This window comes from Pygoscelis adeliae, unplaced genomic scaffold (assembly GCF_000699105.1).
Source record: "Pygoscelis adeliae isolate BGI_AS28 unplaced genomic scaffold, ASM69910v1 Scaffold76, whole genome shotgun sequence".
NCBI lineage: Eukaryota > Metazoa > Chordata > Aves > Sphenisciformes > Spheniscidae > Pygoscelis > Pygoscelis adeliae.
In genome coordinates, this window is record NW_008825111.1 from 1,784,746 (window position 1) to 1,802,118 (window position 17,373).

The window sequence follows — 17,373 nt, forward strand, 5'->3', positions numbered from 1 at the left end:
CCCCAACCAATCTATCTCCCTCTTATTGAAAATCAAAACAAAAGAGAGTAAATGCCCCATTGAGGAGTGGTAGTAATAGCTGTTTGTAAAAAGTTGTTTTCTTTGAATGAGGGAATTTTCTTTTTCTACATCAACTGTGTAATAGGTGAATGGTTGTGGGTCCACATGATGCAAATGTTCCAGTCTTGCAATTGGAGTGTCCATGTAGCTCCCACTGAAGTATGGTTATAGTAGTGGTTCAACTGCCTTTTGTCATGGTAATGGGGAGACTTCAAAGGGAAAAGTCAGGCTTTTTCCTGTGTCCATGCTATGCATTTCTCTTTGCTCTTTGCTGTGTATATTTTTGCAGCTTTCTACTAACTTTTTAGGAAAAAATAAAATTAAAGCTAGACAAAATTTGACCGTATGCCATTTTAAAAAATGGTGCAAATCTCCACAATCCTATAGCTTTCTCTGTCCTCCCAGGACTTGTCTGTCTGTGAGCTGGCTGTGCTGTTTGGCAGTAAAAAATTACATATTTTTTTTCAACCAGCTTTGGAATGGAGCTGCTCTCTGAATCTGAACATCATAATGAACATTGATCCTCGTCTCGCAGTCTATGGGGTTGTGAAATTGGGGAAGCGTGATCTCTGCTTGATTTACCTCAAAGGAAAATACAGAACAACCCCACACGCAGTCCAGACTTTGTCATCATATTTGTGATGCCTCTCTCATGTGTGTTCAGTCAAATTTCCCCTCTTAAAAGAAGGCTGGATTGTACCTTTTATGCACTATGTAGGAATGCATATGTAGATCTGAAATTACGTAGGTATTTCTGTTTTGTAATGTGCTCCTAAGGCTTCTGAGAGGGAATAAAATATAAATGAAGTGAACAGAGGGAAAAACAAATTGACTGTTTTTTTTACTGGCATATATTATGTAAATTCTGTGGTACAGGTCTTTCAGCATGTGCCAGTGCTGATAGTCAGGATACTTGGCTGTTTCAGGCTATTTAAAACATTTCTTGTTACAACTAAAGCTCAGCAACTGTTTTCTCTCATAATGAAAGTGTTTGATGTAAATATTTTTGTAATGCAGAAAATAAGTTTGTCCTATTTTTTTCTAATGGATTTTTTTTAAATAAGGTTGTGAATTTTTCTTTCTACAACACTGTTTTCTGAATAGCCTAATTTATTTAATAGGAACTTACGAGATGTCAAACAAGTATTTCTGATCATTGAAGACCAGTGTTAACTCTACTGCTAATCCTGATATTGCTAAAGTTTCTGATTTCTTCCTAGAGCTCATAAGATGTATTCACAGAGGCTGACTTTTGTCTAGGGCAGTTAATCTCCTTTGGCTACCCCTCCGATTCCTTAGAGAAGGGATGTGTCTTTAGTTCCACTGACAGTAGAAGCAACCTAGGGAGATTACTAGAGTGAAACTGGATTTTTGGGAACAGCTCTGCAGTTGAAGATATGCTTAAGTCACGTTCCTCTTCTTCAGAGCACTCCACAAATTAATTGTCTTCTCACTCTAATACAACGGTGGTAACACATTTAAAAATATCTTCCAACTGCAAAGCAAATGACAACGCCTCTATATGTCTGTGAATGTAAGGAATTGCCTTTGAAAAATATTCTTCTGTTTTGAAATGCTTCATACTTCATTCTGTTTTTCAGAAAGGGAGGACAGAAAGAATGCTTGGTTGCTTTTGTGTAGGTTCAGAACCTAAAAGTATAGGTTAATGTTTTTTAAAATTAAAAATCAAGGTAGTATTTTCGTAAGATTATTGTCTTTTGAAGGAAGGTGGTAGTTGAGATGGTTTAATTGGGAGGTATGTTTCGTGATTTCATTATTAAAAGTCATGATTAGGAAGTCAAAATATTACTTTGAAACCGAGTACCTTAAATAATCTAGGAATTAATTTTGTTCTCAAGTAGAAATCTCTTTTCTTGAGTAAAGAAACTTTCAGACTCGCGTAGTTTTGTCAGGGTAGATGAGACATGTTTATACAGCTTTAATGTAGGCACTTTTGTCTGTCTCATTCTAAAAAACCTTCCTCCATTAACCGCCTCCTAGGTTTTTGTGTTTTCAACAAAAGCAATGTTCTGGTGGATTCCTTTTCTAACTGGCATCTTTTAAAAGGGGATGGACCCCCCCCCGATCTCTGAAGCATGCAAACTATGATATTGTCTATTCACATGGTTATGGTATATATGCTTTTCTGTCTTTTTTTTTCTTTTTAAAAACTGAGGAGACTTTCAAGACTTTCTTAAAAATTGAAATTGTTATTAAGACAACAAAGCTTTCGGGGATAAGTAATATATTCTGTTAGACTTCCAGAGATAGGGGGAAAGCAAGAAAACTTTTTGGCTCACAAGTATTCCTTCAGAAGCTTACCCTTTTTCCTGAGTTATGTCAGTTTGCTTAATAGAATACTTTTCTTTACAATCATTGCTTTGTTTATCATAGAATAGTTTGGGTTGGAAGGGACCTCTAAAGGTCATCTAGTCCAACCCCCCTGCTGTGGGCAGGGACATCTTCATGTCCTTAGATGATTGCAATGGTGGTTGTATTGGATGCAGGCATGACAAACTAAGTTTTATTCACTTCCTTTATCTTAGTCCAAGTCCCTGTTTTTTGATTGGTTTGTGTTAAGATTTAAACATTTCTGTTTGGAAATTGTCTTTGGAAGGAAGGAAAGGGGAAGAGCAGAAGGGGCTCTGAACTCTGAGGGGCCTTCTGAATTGTTTTGGGTTGCTTCTGTGTGTGAAAAATGCATAGGGACTCAACATCTTACAGTAGATGAGATTTGTAATGTATTGAGGACTGCATTTGTGTGTGTGTGAGTTTGTGTGAGCACTGTGTATTTTTGCTATTGTATGTCTTAATGTCGCTTTCTGTGCTGCAGGCTGAGTATGTCCAGCTTGTCACAGAGCTTAGAATGACAAGAGCCATTCAGCCTCAGATAAATGCCTTTTTACAAGGCTTCCATATGTTCATTCCACCATCTTTGATCCAGCTTTTTGATGAATATGAACTGGTAAGCAGAAATGCCTATACTTTTTAAAATTCTTTGTTCAGCATACTTCATCAGTAGTGTAATGATGTAGAAGTAAAGCTCAGTATCCACAAAATAAACATTTTGTATCTTTCACTTTGGTTTTGCTTCCTCGGCATCTATCAGTGACGATCTCACTATGTGTATTCCTGCTTGTCCTAATTACTTAGAATGACCATCTTCCTGGAATGTGATAACTTCATGTGCCAGTGATAAATGCCTTAAATTGTAATTTCAAAATGGAATCAGGGTGTTGTGGCCTTTAATCCTTTTCATATTTTCTTTCAGGAGGACAGAATTTCTTTAAAAGTAAGGAGATGCTGGCTATTACTTTTTCTGAGTCACAGAATCAAATTCCAATAAGTTTCTGTGGTGGTTTGATCTTCTGTAACCAACACATCTCAAGTTTTGTCTCAAGTCATGCCAAAACTCAGAGCTTTTTTCTTTTAGGTTCTTTGGCAATAATTTCTATCTCTTTATACTATGTGCTTAAATTAAACAGATCATATGAAGGTTCCTGAATTCAAGAATCTTCTTGTATTAAAAATCATAGGTTCCATAAGGTTGCAACTAAACAGAAAAAGCACTGTAATTTTTATACTTCTTTTAAAGCATTACTTTTTAAAATAGCATAAACACTTGAAATTAATGGTTAGTCGGGAGGACTAATCACGATCTGTGTGCTTCTTCTGAAGGAGCTTTTGTTGTCTGGTATGCCAGAAATTGATGTGAATGATTGGTTAAAAAATACAGAATACACCAGTGGCTATGAGAGAGGAGACCAAGTTATTCAGGTAATATTATTTTTTTTTAATAACGTAGAATATTGCATTTTAATCTGAAAAAAGGTGCTTTTGTTGTTGTTGTCATTCTCTGTGTGTGTTTATGGAAGCTTGTTTTGGTTGAAATTTGTGGAGGTTTTTTATACTATATTCCTATATTAAGTGACTTAGTTATGTATGAATTTCATATGAAAACTTCCATCATTTAAGTAACAAACACACAAGTATTGCATTTATTGTATTTTCCATTAAATACTTGTAGTACTTGAAAAGATAATGGTAAAACAAACTAACTTATTTTTCGTTTAGTGGTTCTGGGATGTTGTGGAAGAACTAACTCAGGAAGAGAGAGTATTACTATTACAGTTCGTTACTGGCAGGTGAGAAACTCTTCTGTAACAGCAAATGTATTGTCTGGATACTCTCAAATAAGTCAAGAGAGTTCAGATTACCATACAAGATCACCTAACTAGAAACTGTTTTGCATACTTTGGTGTTCTATATGTTGATCAAACTAGACAAAGGGTGTGTTAATACTTTCACTGCCTATATCGCCAGCAAAATGATTGATTACTTATTTATTATACTTGACTACTGTGCAGGAGGCCTTTGTTGCTGTTCCAGGCAATTTTTAACCAGGCAGTAGTGAATTTAACTGTGCTTTATATTCTTCTTCCTGTTGCATATTTATGTGGCTCTTGGCTTCTCCAGTAATCAATATAGGCTTTAATAGATGAGATAACTAGGTATCACTTCAGTAAGTGTAAACAGAACATCCTTCTCCTAAAGCTGAGTTGAATTTAACATTAGTGCAGTGTGTCAAGATCAAGTGAAGATGTAACCTTATGCGAGACCATGTTTGCTTTATATAGGATTTTGGTCCTAAATTCTAGTTGTTCTTCAGGGAAAGCCACTTATTTCCTTTATGGTTTGGGGGCAGTGGGAGAAGGTTTTGAGCAGCAAATGCCTCCATGAGCTGGGTGAGCTGCTGAGTTTGTATATACAGACATTTTGCAAAGTGGATCCATAGACATGCATGTGGCACCTGAGCTGTGTAATCCATGTCTTTTTCTGGTGGCAATTAGAGATCGCACCATCTTCTTAATTTGATATTCCCTTCATATTCTAGGATTAGTAGAGTAGTTGACCTCTTGTTTATAAATTTTGTGGTTAAGCAATGGTAAAATACAAATTAAGATCATCAAACCTTGTCTTTTATACCAAGGAATTTCGGTCACGGATGTATCATCAAATGCCACGGTCTTCAAATTCTATTAGTTTTACTTGATTTATTATGAATTTCATTGTTTTTAGGGATTACAGACAATTTAAGAAGCTAGTTCTGTGCATATCAATCTTTTCTTTTTGTCCTCTGCAGAAATGATTCCTGCAGTTCTAACTGCACGTCTGTTGCACACCAGCTGCTGGTTTTTCATTTTTAGTGGACTAGTCCATTTCTAAATCTAGACGGCAAATAAGGATCTTTAAGATGTAAGGTCATGTTTCAAATGCTTCTTAAAACATTCTAAATGATACTGAAGTGGCATTCACTATTCTCATGGCATTTGGAATAATCTACTGGATTCTAAGGGATGCTTTCCATCAAACAAACAATTATGTTGTCTGATTAATACGTGCTTAAGCACCATTCATTTTGGTCAAAAATCCCATACTGACTTGTTCTTACCCATTTCTTGTTAGTAGGAAAGAAATTTTTGGTATGTCTTTTAAGAACTCTGGGCTGGAATTTAAAAACAAATTGCTTAGTTTTTTTTCTGTATCAGCTAGTAGGAACCCATTGTGTTTTTTCTTCAGTGATTGGAATGTAATAAGTATATTTTTCCATAAAAATTTAACCTTTGAAAGTTACCTGTAATAGTGGTATGCAGCTGGCATTTTTGCACCTAAATTCCCAGACAGTCCTAGTTTCTGGGCACGGAAGATCTAGATGCCGAGTTGTCTGTGAGCTAAAACACCAGTTAGTCTAGTACAGGCCAGTATCTTATGTAAAATTGTGCACTAAAGGTATACCTGACTTCAAACTATGATCTTTTTCTGGCGTCACATTTCCTTAGTGAAGAACTTGTTTCTGTGTGTACTGGTTGGCAGGCTGCATTCAAAATTTTCGTTGTTTTTTCCATTTCCCTTTAATCTCTTTTGCATATTCGCTTACTTGATTTTTTTTTTGTGTGTGTGAAGTGATACTATTCTGTCTTTCCAATCAAAGACTATGAAATTAATTTAGCAAATTAAATAGAATTATGAGTATGTCTTCGGTGTTTCTCTGACATCTCTAAATATTTCCTAAACCTTACCTTTTGTCTTCCTCCCCCCATTCTTACACCTTTTTCTCTTCAATGTAATGAAGTCTTGCTTTGGTAGTTTCAGTGGAGATATGATTGCGTTCCTCATTAATACCAATTTTGAGACATCTTTTAACAGTAAAGTAATTGTCGTGAGCAATGTTTGAATAGCAGATTCTGTGTGTTGGGGATCTGAAAGTTTACTTGTGCACCACCTACTTTTTCTCTGCTGACAGCTGCTTGAGATGGTATTGCCAATTCCACATGCTTTTACTCCCCTCCCCTCCGCCTTGATCTGTTTGGTGTTTATAATAGTATTTGCCTAAATTATTGTTAATTATCCATTGCCAACTTTTGATCAGGTTTTTAGTTAACAGTTGGAGGGGAAGTGTTGACAGCTTATCATGATAAATTCTACTTTATTGGTATTCTACAGGTATCAGGATTGCTGTTTAACTTCTTAGGGGACTGTAGTTTCTGTTGAGTAATAAGCTATATGCTATTTTAAGGGAAATTCAGCATATTTGATAAATGTGAGATATATATGACTACTTTTAAAAGTAAAACAAAACATGCGGGAACTGACTTAAAGTATCTCTTCTACACTGTTTTCAGTTCAAGTAAATTTATGCAAAATCTGTAAGTGGAAAAATAGGTAGAAAAGTTAGGATTCAGATGTAAACTTAAACATTTTAAGTGTTGAAGTTTCCAAAGCTATGAAATCATATTGTTGCTCTTGCTGAAAGCTATTTGCACATGCAGTAAGAGAGGTAAGGTCTTGTGATCTTATTTGCACATATTTGGAAGGCTTTCTTTACTACATTGGCTGTGTTTTGCTTGGAAAGAAAAGTAATTCTTGGAGGCAGAAGTTGGCAGCCATCTGTTACTTTAAATGTTCAAAGCCCTGATCATACTATACGATTTTGAGCTGTTGTATGAAAAACATTTTAATAAGTTAAGTTAAATTGTAAAAACTTTTAGCTAATAGTGGGCTGGAGAAATTTTCAACAGTTAGGTCTGTGTTTTATTTCTGATTTGAATATGGAATTCTCTTGGTTCATCGGAGGGAAAAAAAAAGTCACTGCAGGGGAGGCAGCACTGTATTAGAAATGCGAGCCAAAACCATGGTATAAAAGAATACCGCTGTAAAATCTTTACAGCTGTTCTGAAGTGTGGCTGTGAGCACAATTCCGTTTATGTCAGAAATAGTATGCTGCAAATAATCCGTACTTCCCTCCATAGTGGTTGCCTTATATACCAGTGCTAGAACCATATGCCCAACGTTGCTGTCATTAAGCTAGGTGATATAGATTTATGTGTTGGATACTCTTAAAGGTATGTTTAGAAAGTATTACTGTGACATCTGTCCTAGCTCCTTAATATTTGGCAGTGGCAACCCTTACTCTTTAGTGTTTCTGCCAAGTAGTTTTACTGTGAGTGGAAATTCTACTTCATTCTTCTTTTCTATTCTTGCTCCTGGTTTTTACAGTCACTTTGATTTTTGTGAACATGGGAGCATTGTTTTTAACGTAAGTACCTGTAATCCAAAATTCTAACAGCTGTTACGTATTTTATAGAAGGTTTGTTTTGTTTTATCAGATTGTTTCTTTGCTAGCTACAAAATCACAGAATAGCTGAGGTTGACCCATGCTCAGATCAGGGTCAGCTAAAGCTGGATGCTCAAGGTCTTGTCCAGTCAGGTTTTGACTGTCTCCAGGGGTGCTGACCTCTCAACTTCTCTGGGCAACTTGTTCCAGTGTTTGACCACCACACAGTAAAAAAGTTCTTCTCATGTTTAAATGGAATTTCCTGGATTTCAATTTGTGCCCACTGCCTCTTGTCCCATCACTGGGCATCACTGGGTGCTTCATCTTGAGACTTGTGCTCCATCTTATTTGTTCCTCCCTTCAGGCAATTACATACATTGGTCAGATTCCCCTGAGCCTTCTCTTCTCCAGGCTGAGCAGTCCCAGCTCGCTCTCCTCCTGTGTAGGATGCTCCAATCCCTTATCATCTTTGTGTCCCTGTCCCTCCTGTAGTGGGGAGCTTGGAGCTGGACTCCAGATGTTTCTTACTGAGTACAGGGAAAGGATCACCTCCCTCGACCTGCTGGTGACATTCTTCCTGATGCAGCTCAAGAGGCTGCTGGCCGCCTTTGATGCAAGGATGCATTGCTGGCTCACATTCAACTTCTTTAGTCCTTAGCCTTTCATCATAGTTGGGTTTGGTTTTTTTTTTTTACTTTTTTAGTGTGAGGGCTGTGCTAACAACATGTTACCTTGTAATGCATTCCAACTTAAGTTGATGTTATAAAAATATCTGAATTTTATTCTATTTGTCTGTGTTACTTTAAAATTATAGGGAGGGACTCTGAAGACTCCAGGGCTATTGTCCATTTACGCCTTCAGTAGTCTTTGAGTAATGTATTGGTAAAAGGAAAAAAAAATTGAGTAATATGGTTAAGTGAGAATGTGTTCCTGCAGATGCTCGTGATTTTTTTTTTTTTAGTGTGTTCTGGTTTTGCCATAGGTTGTCACTGGGCGATAGTGTGACTGATGTAGTGGTTTTATTAGTTACTTGAAATATTTGGTCTGAAGTAGTAAATGAAAAGACATGTCAAGAACACTTTGGTCAATTGTCCCACGGTTAATCAGAGAATAAACTTTTTTATGATGTGGTGTTTCTTAAACTGTAAATACAAATAACCATAGATGTCTGCCTAAACTGAGATAACGTTCTGTTATAAAACTGGTTGTAGAAATGAGTCCTCTTTGCAAACACAATTCTCTTAAATATTCAAACAATTTGATGCCTAATGTAAATGGACAAATGCATAACTCAATATTGTAATTAAAAGCATTTACACAATGAGAATTTTGATATGGGTAAGAAAGGGGGAACCTTGATAGAAGTATTAGTAACTGTCTAATTACTAGCAGTAAGAGGTATTTGCAGGGTATAGAGTATATCTTTTGGCTTGTGACATTGTTGTAATGGTCTAATTTCTGTGAATTTTCTCAGTTCCAGGGTGCCTCATGGTGGCTTTGCCCATATAATGGGTGGCAGTGGATTGCAAAATTTTACAATTGCTGCTGTGCCGTATACTGCAAATCTTTTACCAACATCAAGCACATGGTATGTTAACTAGTCTCATTGAAATATCTTAAACCCAGGGCTTTTTCATGTCAGTCACAGCAAAAGTACAGTTCTTTTGACTATTTTGATTAAAAGCCCAAAAAAAAATTTAGGCAGTTTGTGGAGTATTCACTATCCAGCATGAAAGTGGTGGGTTTTAACCCAGATGATGTTACATTATGTTTACTCATTGTTTACTATGTCATTTTGCTTTACTAAAGGCAGTGGGATTAATAAGGGAATATTAAAGGTAAATTATTGTATTACAAAGTGAAAAAAAACCCTTAATTTCCTGTAATATAGTACTACTGAGCATTCGAATATAATGCAGCACAGGTTTGTTTTCTTCCATAAATGTGACATCTTCAGGGTTTTCATTCAGAAAACTTTACTGTTGGGTTTCTTGCCGAACTGTGATGTGGCTCTTTTCTTTTCAGTATCAACATGCTCAAGTTACCTGAATACCCGAGTAAAGAAATCCTTAAGGACAGGCTTCTTGTGGCATTGCACTGTGGAAGCTATGGTTACACGATGGCATAATGAAGTCCAGAAAACTCATCTGACTACTGATGTGCAATTCAGTGGCAGAAGTAATTTCGGAAACTGTCAGTAGAAAAGCAGCTTAGACGCTGCAGCCCATCGGCAGGGCTGGCTTCAGAATTCGTACAGGATCATCAGCTTTTCCTCCATTATGTGTTGTCAAAGTAACTTTGATACCGTCACAACAAACTTCTCAGTATGCTGTATTTTCATTTTTTAAAACGACAGATCTGGATGGAAATCAGTTTACATGGTTTTCATTATTACTTCAGTCTGAATCAGAAAGTTTGTCAGAATCTCTTTCCAAAGTTTACTTTTGATTTTCAACTATATGGTTGAATAACATTTGTGTTTTAGTTTACTTTGTACTCAGATGGCATACTGCTAATGGACAGACTTCTACTTTATGCCTAGTTGCATGTGGAAGTGCCGTTTATTTTTGCAGAGAGCACTATAGAAAGTTCAATTTGGATATTGTACAGTAAGACAGATCTAATGTATTTTCCATTTCTTTGCATAGTAACAGAAATAAAATTTTATAACTTTTTAGTATTTTAATGTATATGGTATGTAAAGATAAGACTGTTATCACTGGAAAAAATGACAGATGAAGTTAATATCTAATTTATATTAGAATTTACACTCTATTCTACTAAATATTTAAAGTATTTGTGACTTTATAGTCAAGTTGCAGTTTAGAATTTGTAAATACTATAAGATCTATATCCATTTGTTTGAATGCCGTTACTCTTTCCTTGACATAATTGTATGTTCAAAAGGTATTATTAAATTTTAATATTTTTACCAGAATCTGAATGTGACAAGTTTGTGTGTCTTTGTGGGTGGTTTATCCTTTTTTTCCCCCCAGGATTTTATTCATCTTACTATAATTTAAATTGTCATGGAAGCAGCATTTGAGAAGGCATTGTCGAAGTGATGGATGGACATAAGCAAATGCACAAGGAAGGAACTTGAGCTTATTGAGGTTAACTGGCAAGACTATAATAGAATCTCATGTCAAAATTTGTATAAAATTAGACTTATTACTCAATATGTAAAAATACATAGCAATGGCTCATCAGCATGTGTTTTTGATGATAAGTAGCTGGACATGTTGGGGTAGATGATGCATTTGCATAACTGCTTTTTAGGGACCCTAGGGTAGGTCTACATTATTGTTTTGGTTCAGGCTAGGAGTGGTGGTTTTTTGTTTTTTCTTCTTTAAATTAATCGGGTCATCCCTGCTTATCATGCTTTTGCTGCAGAGAATGCAAACTGGATTCTCTCCAGGTGAAACTAAACAGAAAAACATGATGCAAAAATGTGCCAAATGCTAACAGGTGAACATCTAATTATGTCTGCAAGACTTAACTGATCTGAAGAGGTGATCTGGAGAGTTAGTAAATAAGTTCAGGTATAGCGAACCCCCCAAACGCGTAAATTTTAAGGTTCAGGTCCTCAGCACAAACTGTTTGCTACTAATCCATTCATGTTTTCCTACATTAAGTGCTAATACACGTGTAGCCTTTGTTCACCAGCTGATCTGTCTAGGCTGCTTACTTGGTGCTGTTTTTTTTCAGATTTCATTTATTTTAATCTGAAGCATACACAGCCTCTCTGGGGGTGTGAGAGAGAAATCTGTGGACCATCTGATTCAGTGGTGCCACAGTAATTTTCCTTTGGGCTAAGCTTTATACATAGACTTATTAGCTTTATTTCCCTTCCAGTTCTGTTTGTGCACATGTATGCATAAATGTTGGTTTAAATTCTTATGCAGTGTTTGTGACTGCAACTTATAGGAGAATACTGCTGTTAGTTAGCGGAAAGAGTAGACTCTTCCAGCAGAACAATCAGCTGAAAGCTGGTTAAACTACTGCTTCGGTCAGTGGAGAGGTGCTGTTCCTGTCTGGCATGCTCTAGGAAGCTTAGACTATTTAGATAGGTTAAATGTTTGAGGCTGCGGGGGGTTTAGCCGAGTTAAATCCCAGTTATCTTGGATCCTTCAGTTAGCAAAAATACTTCGCTTTTCTGCACAATTGGGCGGTGCTTGGGTCCCTGGCTACAGAGCTTATTGCTTTGTGTGCCTCTGCAAGGTAGATTGATTGCAAGGCGGTGTTTTGAGCAATACAAGGTTTTTGTCAGGAATTATGTATTTCTGTTTTCTGCATGTAAACTGGGATTTTATCTTTATCCGAGGGTTTGGCTGTAAATACTGTTGTTCATTTACGAATACACAATCTGTGATTTTGTTTTTTCCTTTTTTCATTTCACGTGTTCTCTTTCATGGTAAGATGCAGCGGTTTGCAGGAAATGGAAACCTTGCGTACTCCTGCATAGTGTCCAAAACATGTCATACCGTAACACTGAGTGAAGGGGAAAAAAGAATCAGATTCTTTTTTGCACTTATACTTTTGTATTATACTGTAGGTGATATAGGTATCAACAAGCTGAACATGGTCTCAAGCAGTATTCCTAAAATGATCGACAACTGGTTTTGAAATGTAATGGAGCGCAGAATTTTAATGTTCTCAACAGTTCCCTATGACAGATCTCCCTGTTACAGCCTCACAGATGGTTCAGAAGCAGATTACTCCTTCTTTCCCCATACTGATGTTAGTTGTGTCCCGTATGAAGTATTTGTAGTATTTTGTGTGATATTTGTACCAAATACTCCCTTGATAGGTCAGAATGAAATTTTGTTAAAATAATCCTGTAATAAAAAAGCATGATGAGAACATGTAGAAAATGGGAATAGAGCTCTTGATACTGGACTCTTGGTAAACAGCAACCTTGTTATTGCTCATTTTGAACAGGTTTTAAAAAAAATGAAATGGTAAGTACTGTCTGCTGCAGTTGACCATGTGAAGTTAGCAGGATTTAATTATTGCATTGAAAGACTGTTCTTAGGACACCTGTGCCCTATTAGCAATGGGGTATGAAAAGCCTGTTGAGAAACTATAACTTAACATAGCTTATAGTTTAGGATGATTAATTGGTTTATGTTTGTTCTCTCCCACTGTGCCAGAACAAGGCAGGGTGAGTGTTTTATCTCAGAAAGAACAGAACAGATGTCTTGTCAGATCATAGATCATGAGCACTCATTAACTTTTATTATCTTTATGAAATGTTAGATAGCAAAGCCTAGTTTTTGATGCTTGAAAATGTGTTGTGCATCTAATGTTGCAAAACCATTAAAACCATAAACTGTGAAATGTAGCTTAATGACTTCTACTGTATGTTCCATAGTCAGTAAGATTGAAATGAAAATGGAATGAGAGGGAGAAGGTGGTTGGCCTGGATTTTCCAGAGACTTGGAGACTTCCACACATACAGTAGAAAAATATTAGGACCACCTATGCTTTGGAAGTGTGTGAACTCTCTGTTTAAGAGTATAAACGCAAAATCGTAGTTTTAGTTTAGTTGGACTGTTCTTGAAATCTAATGAACTGATTCAGCTCTGCAAGTACAGCTCAATAGTGCCTCAGAAAAGTCTTGCTCTTCCCCATCCAGACCTGAGCAGGAGTGGAAGCTCTTTTCAGTGATGTCCAACCAGGATGTAAAGATTGCTCAGATTGCTTTTCTAAACCTTTTGAATAAATAAATAAAAAACCTTATTTGTCCTTCACGATGTGCAGACAAGCAGTACTCCGTAGGTGTTCCTCCAAGTCATAACGTGTAGGTGATTCTCCAGTAATACTTCTGTGGCGTTGTACAGCAATCAGGTGTAGAACTTGAACCAAGTGATTGTCATTCCTTTTGTACACGTAGTGAGTTGATCTTTCACTCTGAAGGAAAGTAGTCTTTGCAGTTGTGCTCCCTGGACACAAGAGGTCCTTTGCTGTTCAGGCAGTGGAAGTTTTTTCCTGGCACTGGCTTGCTTCCATTCCTCCCAGTGCCCTCTGCCAGCCAGGTGTCTGTGGCCGAAAAGCAAAATCTAGAGTTCCCTTGATGATCAAGACTTAGATTTTTTAACTAATTGAATCTAAAGAATGCAGCTGCTGAATGCTCCCAACAGGATTAACTGTTTTTGTAATAACGCTATTTTAGTTCTTCATGAGAGTTATTCTTGGTATTATTTAAATACAGTTGCTGAGTTCTGGATTCTTGGTTCAGTAAAGACCCTGGGTTTGGTTATGCTTGGTTGTTAGCTAGAGTAACCTTGAATTCCTTGCAGCGTACTACTGCTGATTGGGTGTCAGCAAATCTTGACAAAAGGGAAATTTCTCAATTGATAAATTTTTCATGTTTCTTCTAGAATTAAAAAAAAAATTAAGCCCATCATAATCAGAAGTCTTGCTAAGAGCACCCAGTCACCATTTTAAAGACCTTGTAAATAACCGCTTATTATAAAATATTCTATTAACAAAATGTTTCAAGCAATTATTAAAATACTAAAGGATATTGAAAAAGTATTTTAGCGTATCCCACTTTCTAATGGAACTTTCATGTTGATAATTTCAAAAAGTTCAGTGAATTCACAAAGGAAATTTTTTTTTTTAGGCACCTTTATGAAGAAGGCAGACAGCTAGTGAATTAAGGAATGCCTTATCTTAATACCTTGTTCCTGCTGTAACACCACTGCAGCCTCCAGAGTGGAGACAATATTCACCTTAAAGGGCTTATAATCTGTAAGGATAGGGGTGTTTTCCTGTGATTTCTGCCCCGCCCCCCCACGTTGCCATTTTGCTTCTGTACCTTAGCTTCTGGGGAGTGGTTTTCATCTGGAGAGAAAAGGCAAAAGAGGAATAGTGCTTCCTGGCCTAGCGATCGGGGAAGCAGAGGAGAAAGTTGAGATCAAATACATTAATGCTGGCAGTTTAAGAAGGAAGGCTTCTTCCGTAAGGTCTGGCATCTGCCTAATGCTGGCAGACCAGAGTGGAAAGCAGGACTTCTTCAAGGTTTGTTTTCTCTTTTTTCCCCATCTTGCATGCTTCTCTTTTTGTGTGTGTTAAGCGGAAGTTGTTGGTTTGTGATTGAGGTCACCCTCAAATCTCTTGGTTAATCAACAGGGACGTGAGGAGGAAAAGAAGACAGGATAGCTTCTAGAAGACATCTGAGGTGGTGTCAGTATATAATGCACAGGAACAGCTGTTTGCCTGGGAACCTTTACGCTAGTCAATCCCTACTTCTGATGCAAGATTATTTTCTAGGAGCTGCTCTTTCTACAGAAAGTCTTTCCGGAGTGGGTACTTTAGGAAGCCAAATAGCTGCAGTATTAAATTGAACATATTGCTTTATTGACTGCCATTCTGGTATCCTCTATTCCGGCTGGTAGGTAATCAGTTCCCTTTGCAGAAATCGGAAGATGAAGATGGTACTGTCTCTGTGGGAATTTTTCTTGCGTGTTAGAAAGAATGCTCGAAGAAAACCGGCTGATTAATTAACAGACTGATAAATATGAACTGTGGTAAGAGGAAATGGATGGCCCTGTCTTAATTCTCACCAGGCAGGCATAGTGATCTGTGTTTAGCACCTTTTATCTCCACCGCAAGCTTTTGGACTGTGATGCAGATGTTGAAGAGTGGAGAACAAGAAGGTGTTTTCCCAGGACAGCTTTTCAGATTTTTGAAGGTTAGTTTCTTTTTCTCTGTAGTTTCCATGCTATCTTATATATACTATAGCAAACAATAAATATTTAAATAAGTATAAAACAACAATACATATTGAATATATACATTACATAAACCCAAAGCATTTTAATTATATATTTAAAATATATATACGATATTATTAGTACTACTATAGTAAAATGCTACATAGCAGAGTGTTTTAGGCTGTGGAGATTTTGGTTTCCTGTATTAAAGCTACTAACCACGTGATTTTTGTATAGATTAAATAAAGTAGGTTTTCCATTTTGCATGTATGTTTGTGTTTTCCTTACCTTCATTTTGAAATGGTGGATTTTCAATTAGGCTGTTGAAATTATGGGCAAATCGGTAATTTGTATATGCAGCTGTTGTTACTAAGAATTTTTAGCATGTCCATAGAAGAGTATTTTTCCAGTTAAGAAGTAAAATTGGCCAACTACTAAACTGATGTTAAGAACCAAAGCTTTAAATCAGCTAGATTAAACTTCCTCAGGGATTCTTGAGTTGTAAAGATAAGTGCTTTTCAAGTCAGAACATCTGTTTATATCTAGACTTACTATAGATAATCATACAGCTGGTAGACTAGAGACTGTGATATATGTTTTATAGACTCAATTTTTTTACTCTCTAAGGACAATAACAGAGTTAATACACTTCTGTGGGACTAGCTGTAGCTTAGAGGTAGTAGGAATCAAACCACATAAGGAAACCTAGTATAAGGTTACTGGCTTACTCTTATACGTAGTTTCATTTGAAAATAGCTCCATACAGTTAGGTAGATCGAAACATTTCTTGTTATGCATGTAAAGCAGTATTTCTAGTTGCAGTTATAAAGTTCCGCATGTAACTCAAACTAATAGAATAAATTAATAAAACTTCAATTAAAATAGAATGGGTTTCCTATGCACCTTTAGTCTGGGTTTAAAAAAAAAGGCATTATTGCATGTCTTTCCATACATGCCATATAATTTAGTTGGAGCACATTATTTTCAAATTTCTCACTTAATATGTTTGGAATGTTACAGATAAGCTCAAAACATCAATGAGAAGGGCTGCAACGGTCCATTGAAATATTTCCTCTGAAATCAGTGTCTTCCATCCATTTTGGTCTCCTCATGTCATTGACTACTGTATAATGCTAAATTTCCTCTTACAACAGAACCCTTCCAATTTCTCACTCAGATTTTTCTGGACCATTTTCTCTGAATGTAACATGTATCCATTGCTAGAAATAGCAAATAATATTGCTAAATGTGTGTTAATTTTTTTCCATGAAAAATTGTTTAAAAAAAAAAAGTTATGCTAATATGATTAGAAACTGATTAATACCAAAAGGTGTAGAATTTCAGCGTGAGTGCAAACACTGAAGGCATGCGTCCCTGAGCCCACTGTTTGCAGATGTATATACTTGCTGCATATATACTTGCTGCATTAAGTGCTTGTGACATTCTGTGCCAAGAGTTCAACTGCTGAGTTTCATACAGCGCCAAGTGATTCATCAGGATTATTAGGATTCTTCTGGTATAGCGTCACTGTACTGATTGCCTGTGACAGATCAGTTTGCTTAGATTAAAAAGCAATTGTTGCTGTCCAGTCAAATTTATAACCTCTGGTAAAGGGAAACTGAACCCTAGTGCTGTCCAGTATATAAAAACACCTTGGTCTACAAATCATGTGGACTGGAAAAAAACCTGAATGCTTGAGGAGTGATGCTAGTTTACATGCACATGGGCAAAGATTTCACAGGTATCTAATACACAGTTTGTCTGTGCTAATAAGTTTATTCTGACATATTTAGGTGAGCCTATGTATAAGCATTATTTTAGATTAATGCTTCTAATTGGCTGTCTTTGTGGAAATAAAGCGATACAGCTATTGATTGGTATTTGGATGCCTGTGGATGTTATGGCAGTATGGCTTTTAGGTGTATGTCACCTAAAGGAAGGGATTGTATTATAGGGAATCTAAATTCCATAATAGAT

The 17,373-nt window shown here is 36.5% G+C and overlaps 1 protein-coding gene across 1 annotated transcript in view; it reads left to right on the forward strand.

Annotated features, from left to right (window-relative positions):
• The window catches only part of HACE1 (HECT domain and ankyrin repeat containing E3 ubiquitin protein ligase 1), a 50,203-nt gene extending 39,590 nt beyond the window's left edge, over window positions 1–10,613 (forward strand). Inside the window, exons 19-23 of the mRNA XM_009327930.1 lie at window positions 2,894–3,025; window positions 3,739–3,837; window positions 4,135–4,205; window positions 9,150–9,263; window positions 9,701–10,613. Coding sequence (XP_009326205.1) covers window positions 2,894–3,025; window positions 3,739–3,837; window positions 4,135–4,205; window positions 9,150–9,263; window positions 9,701–9,803 — 519 coding nt within the window. The 3' untranslated portion in view covers window positions 9,804–10,613. The remainder of the gene's footprint in view (window positions 1–2,893; window positions 3,026–3,738; window positions 3,838–4,134; window positions 4,206–9,149; window positions 9,264–9,700) is intronic.
• The last annotated feature ends 6,760 nt before the right edge of the window (window positions 10,614–17,373 follow it).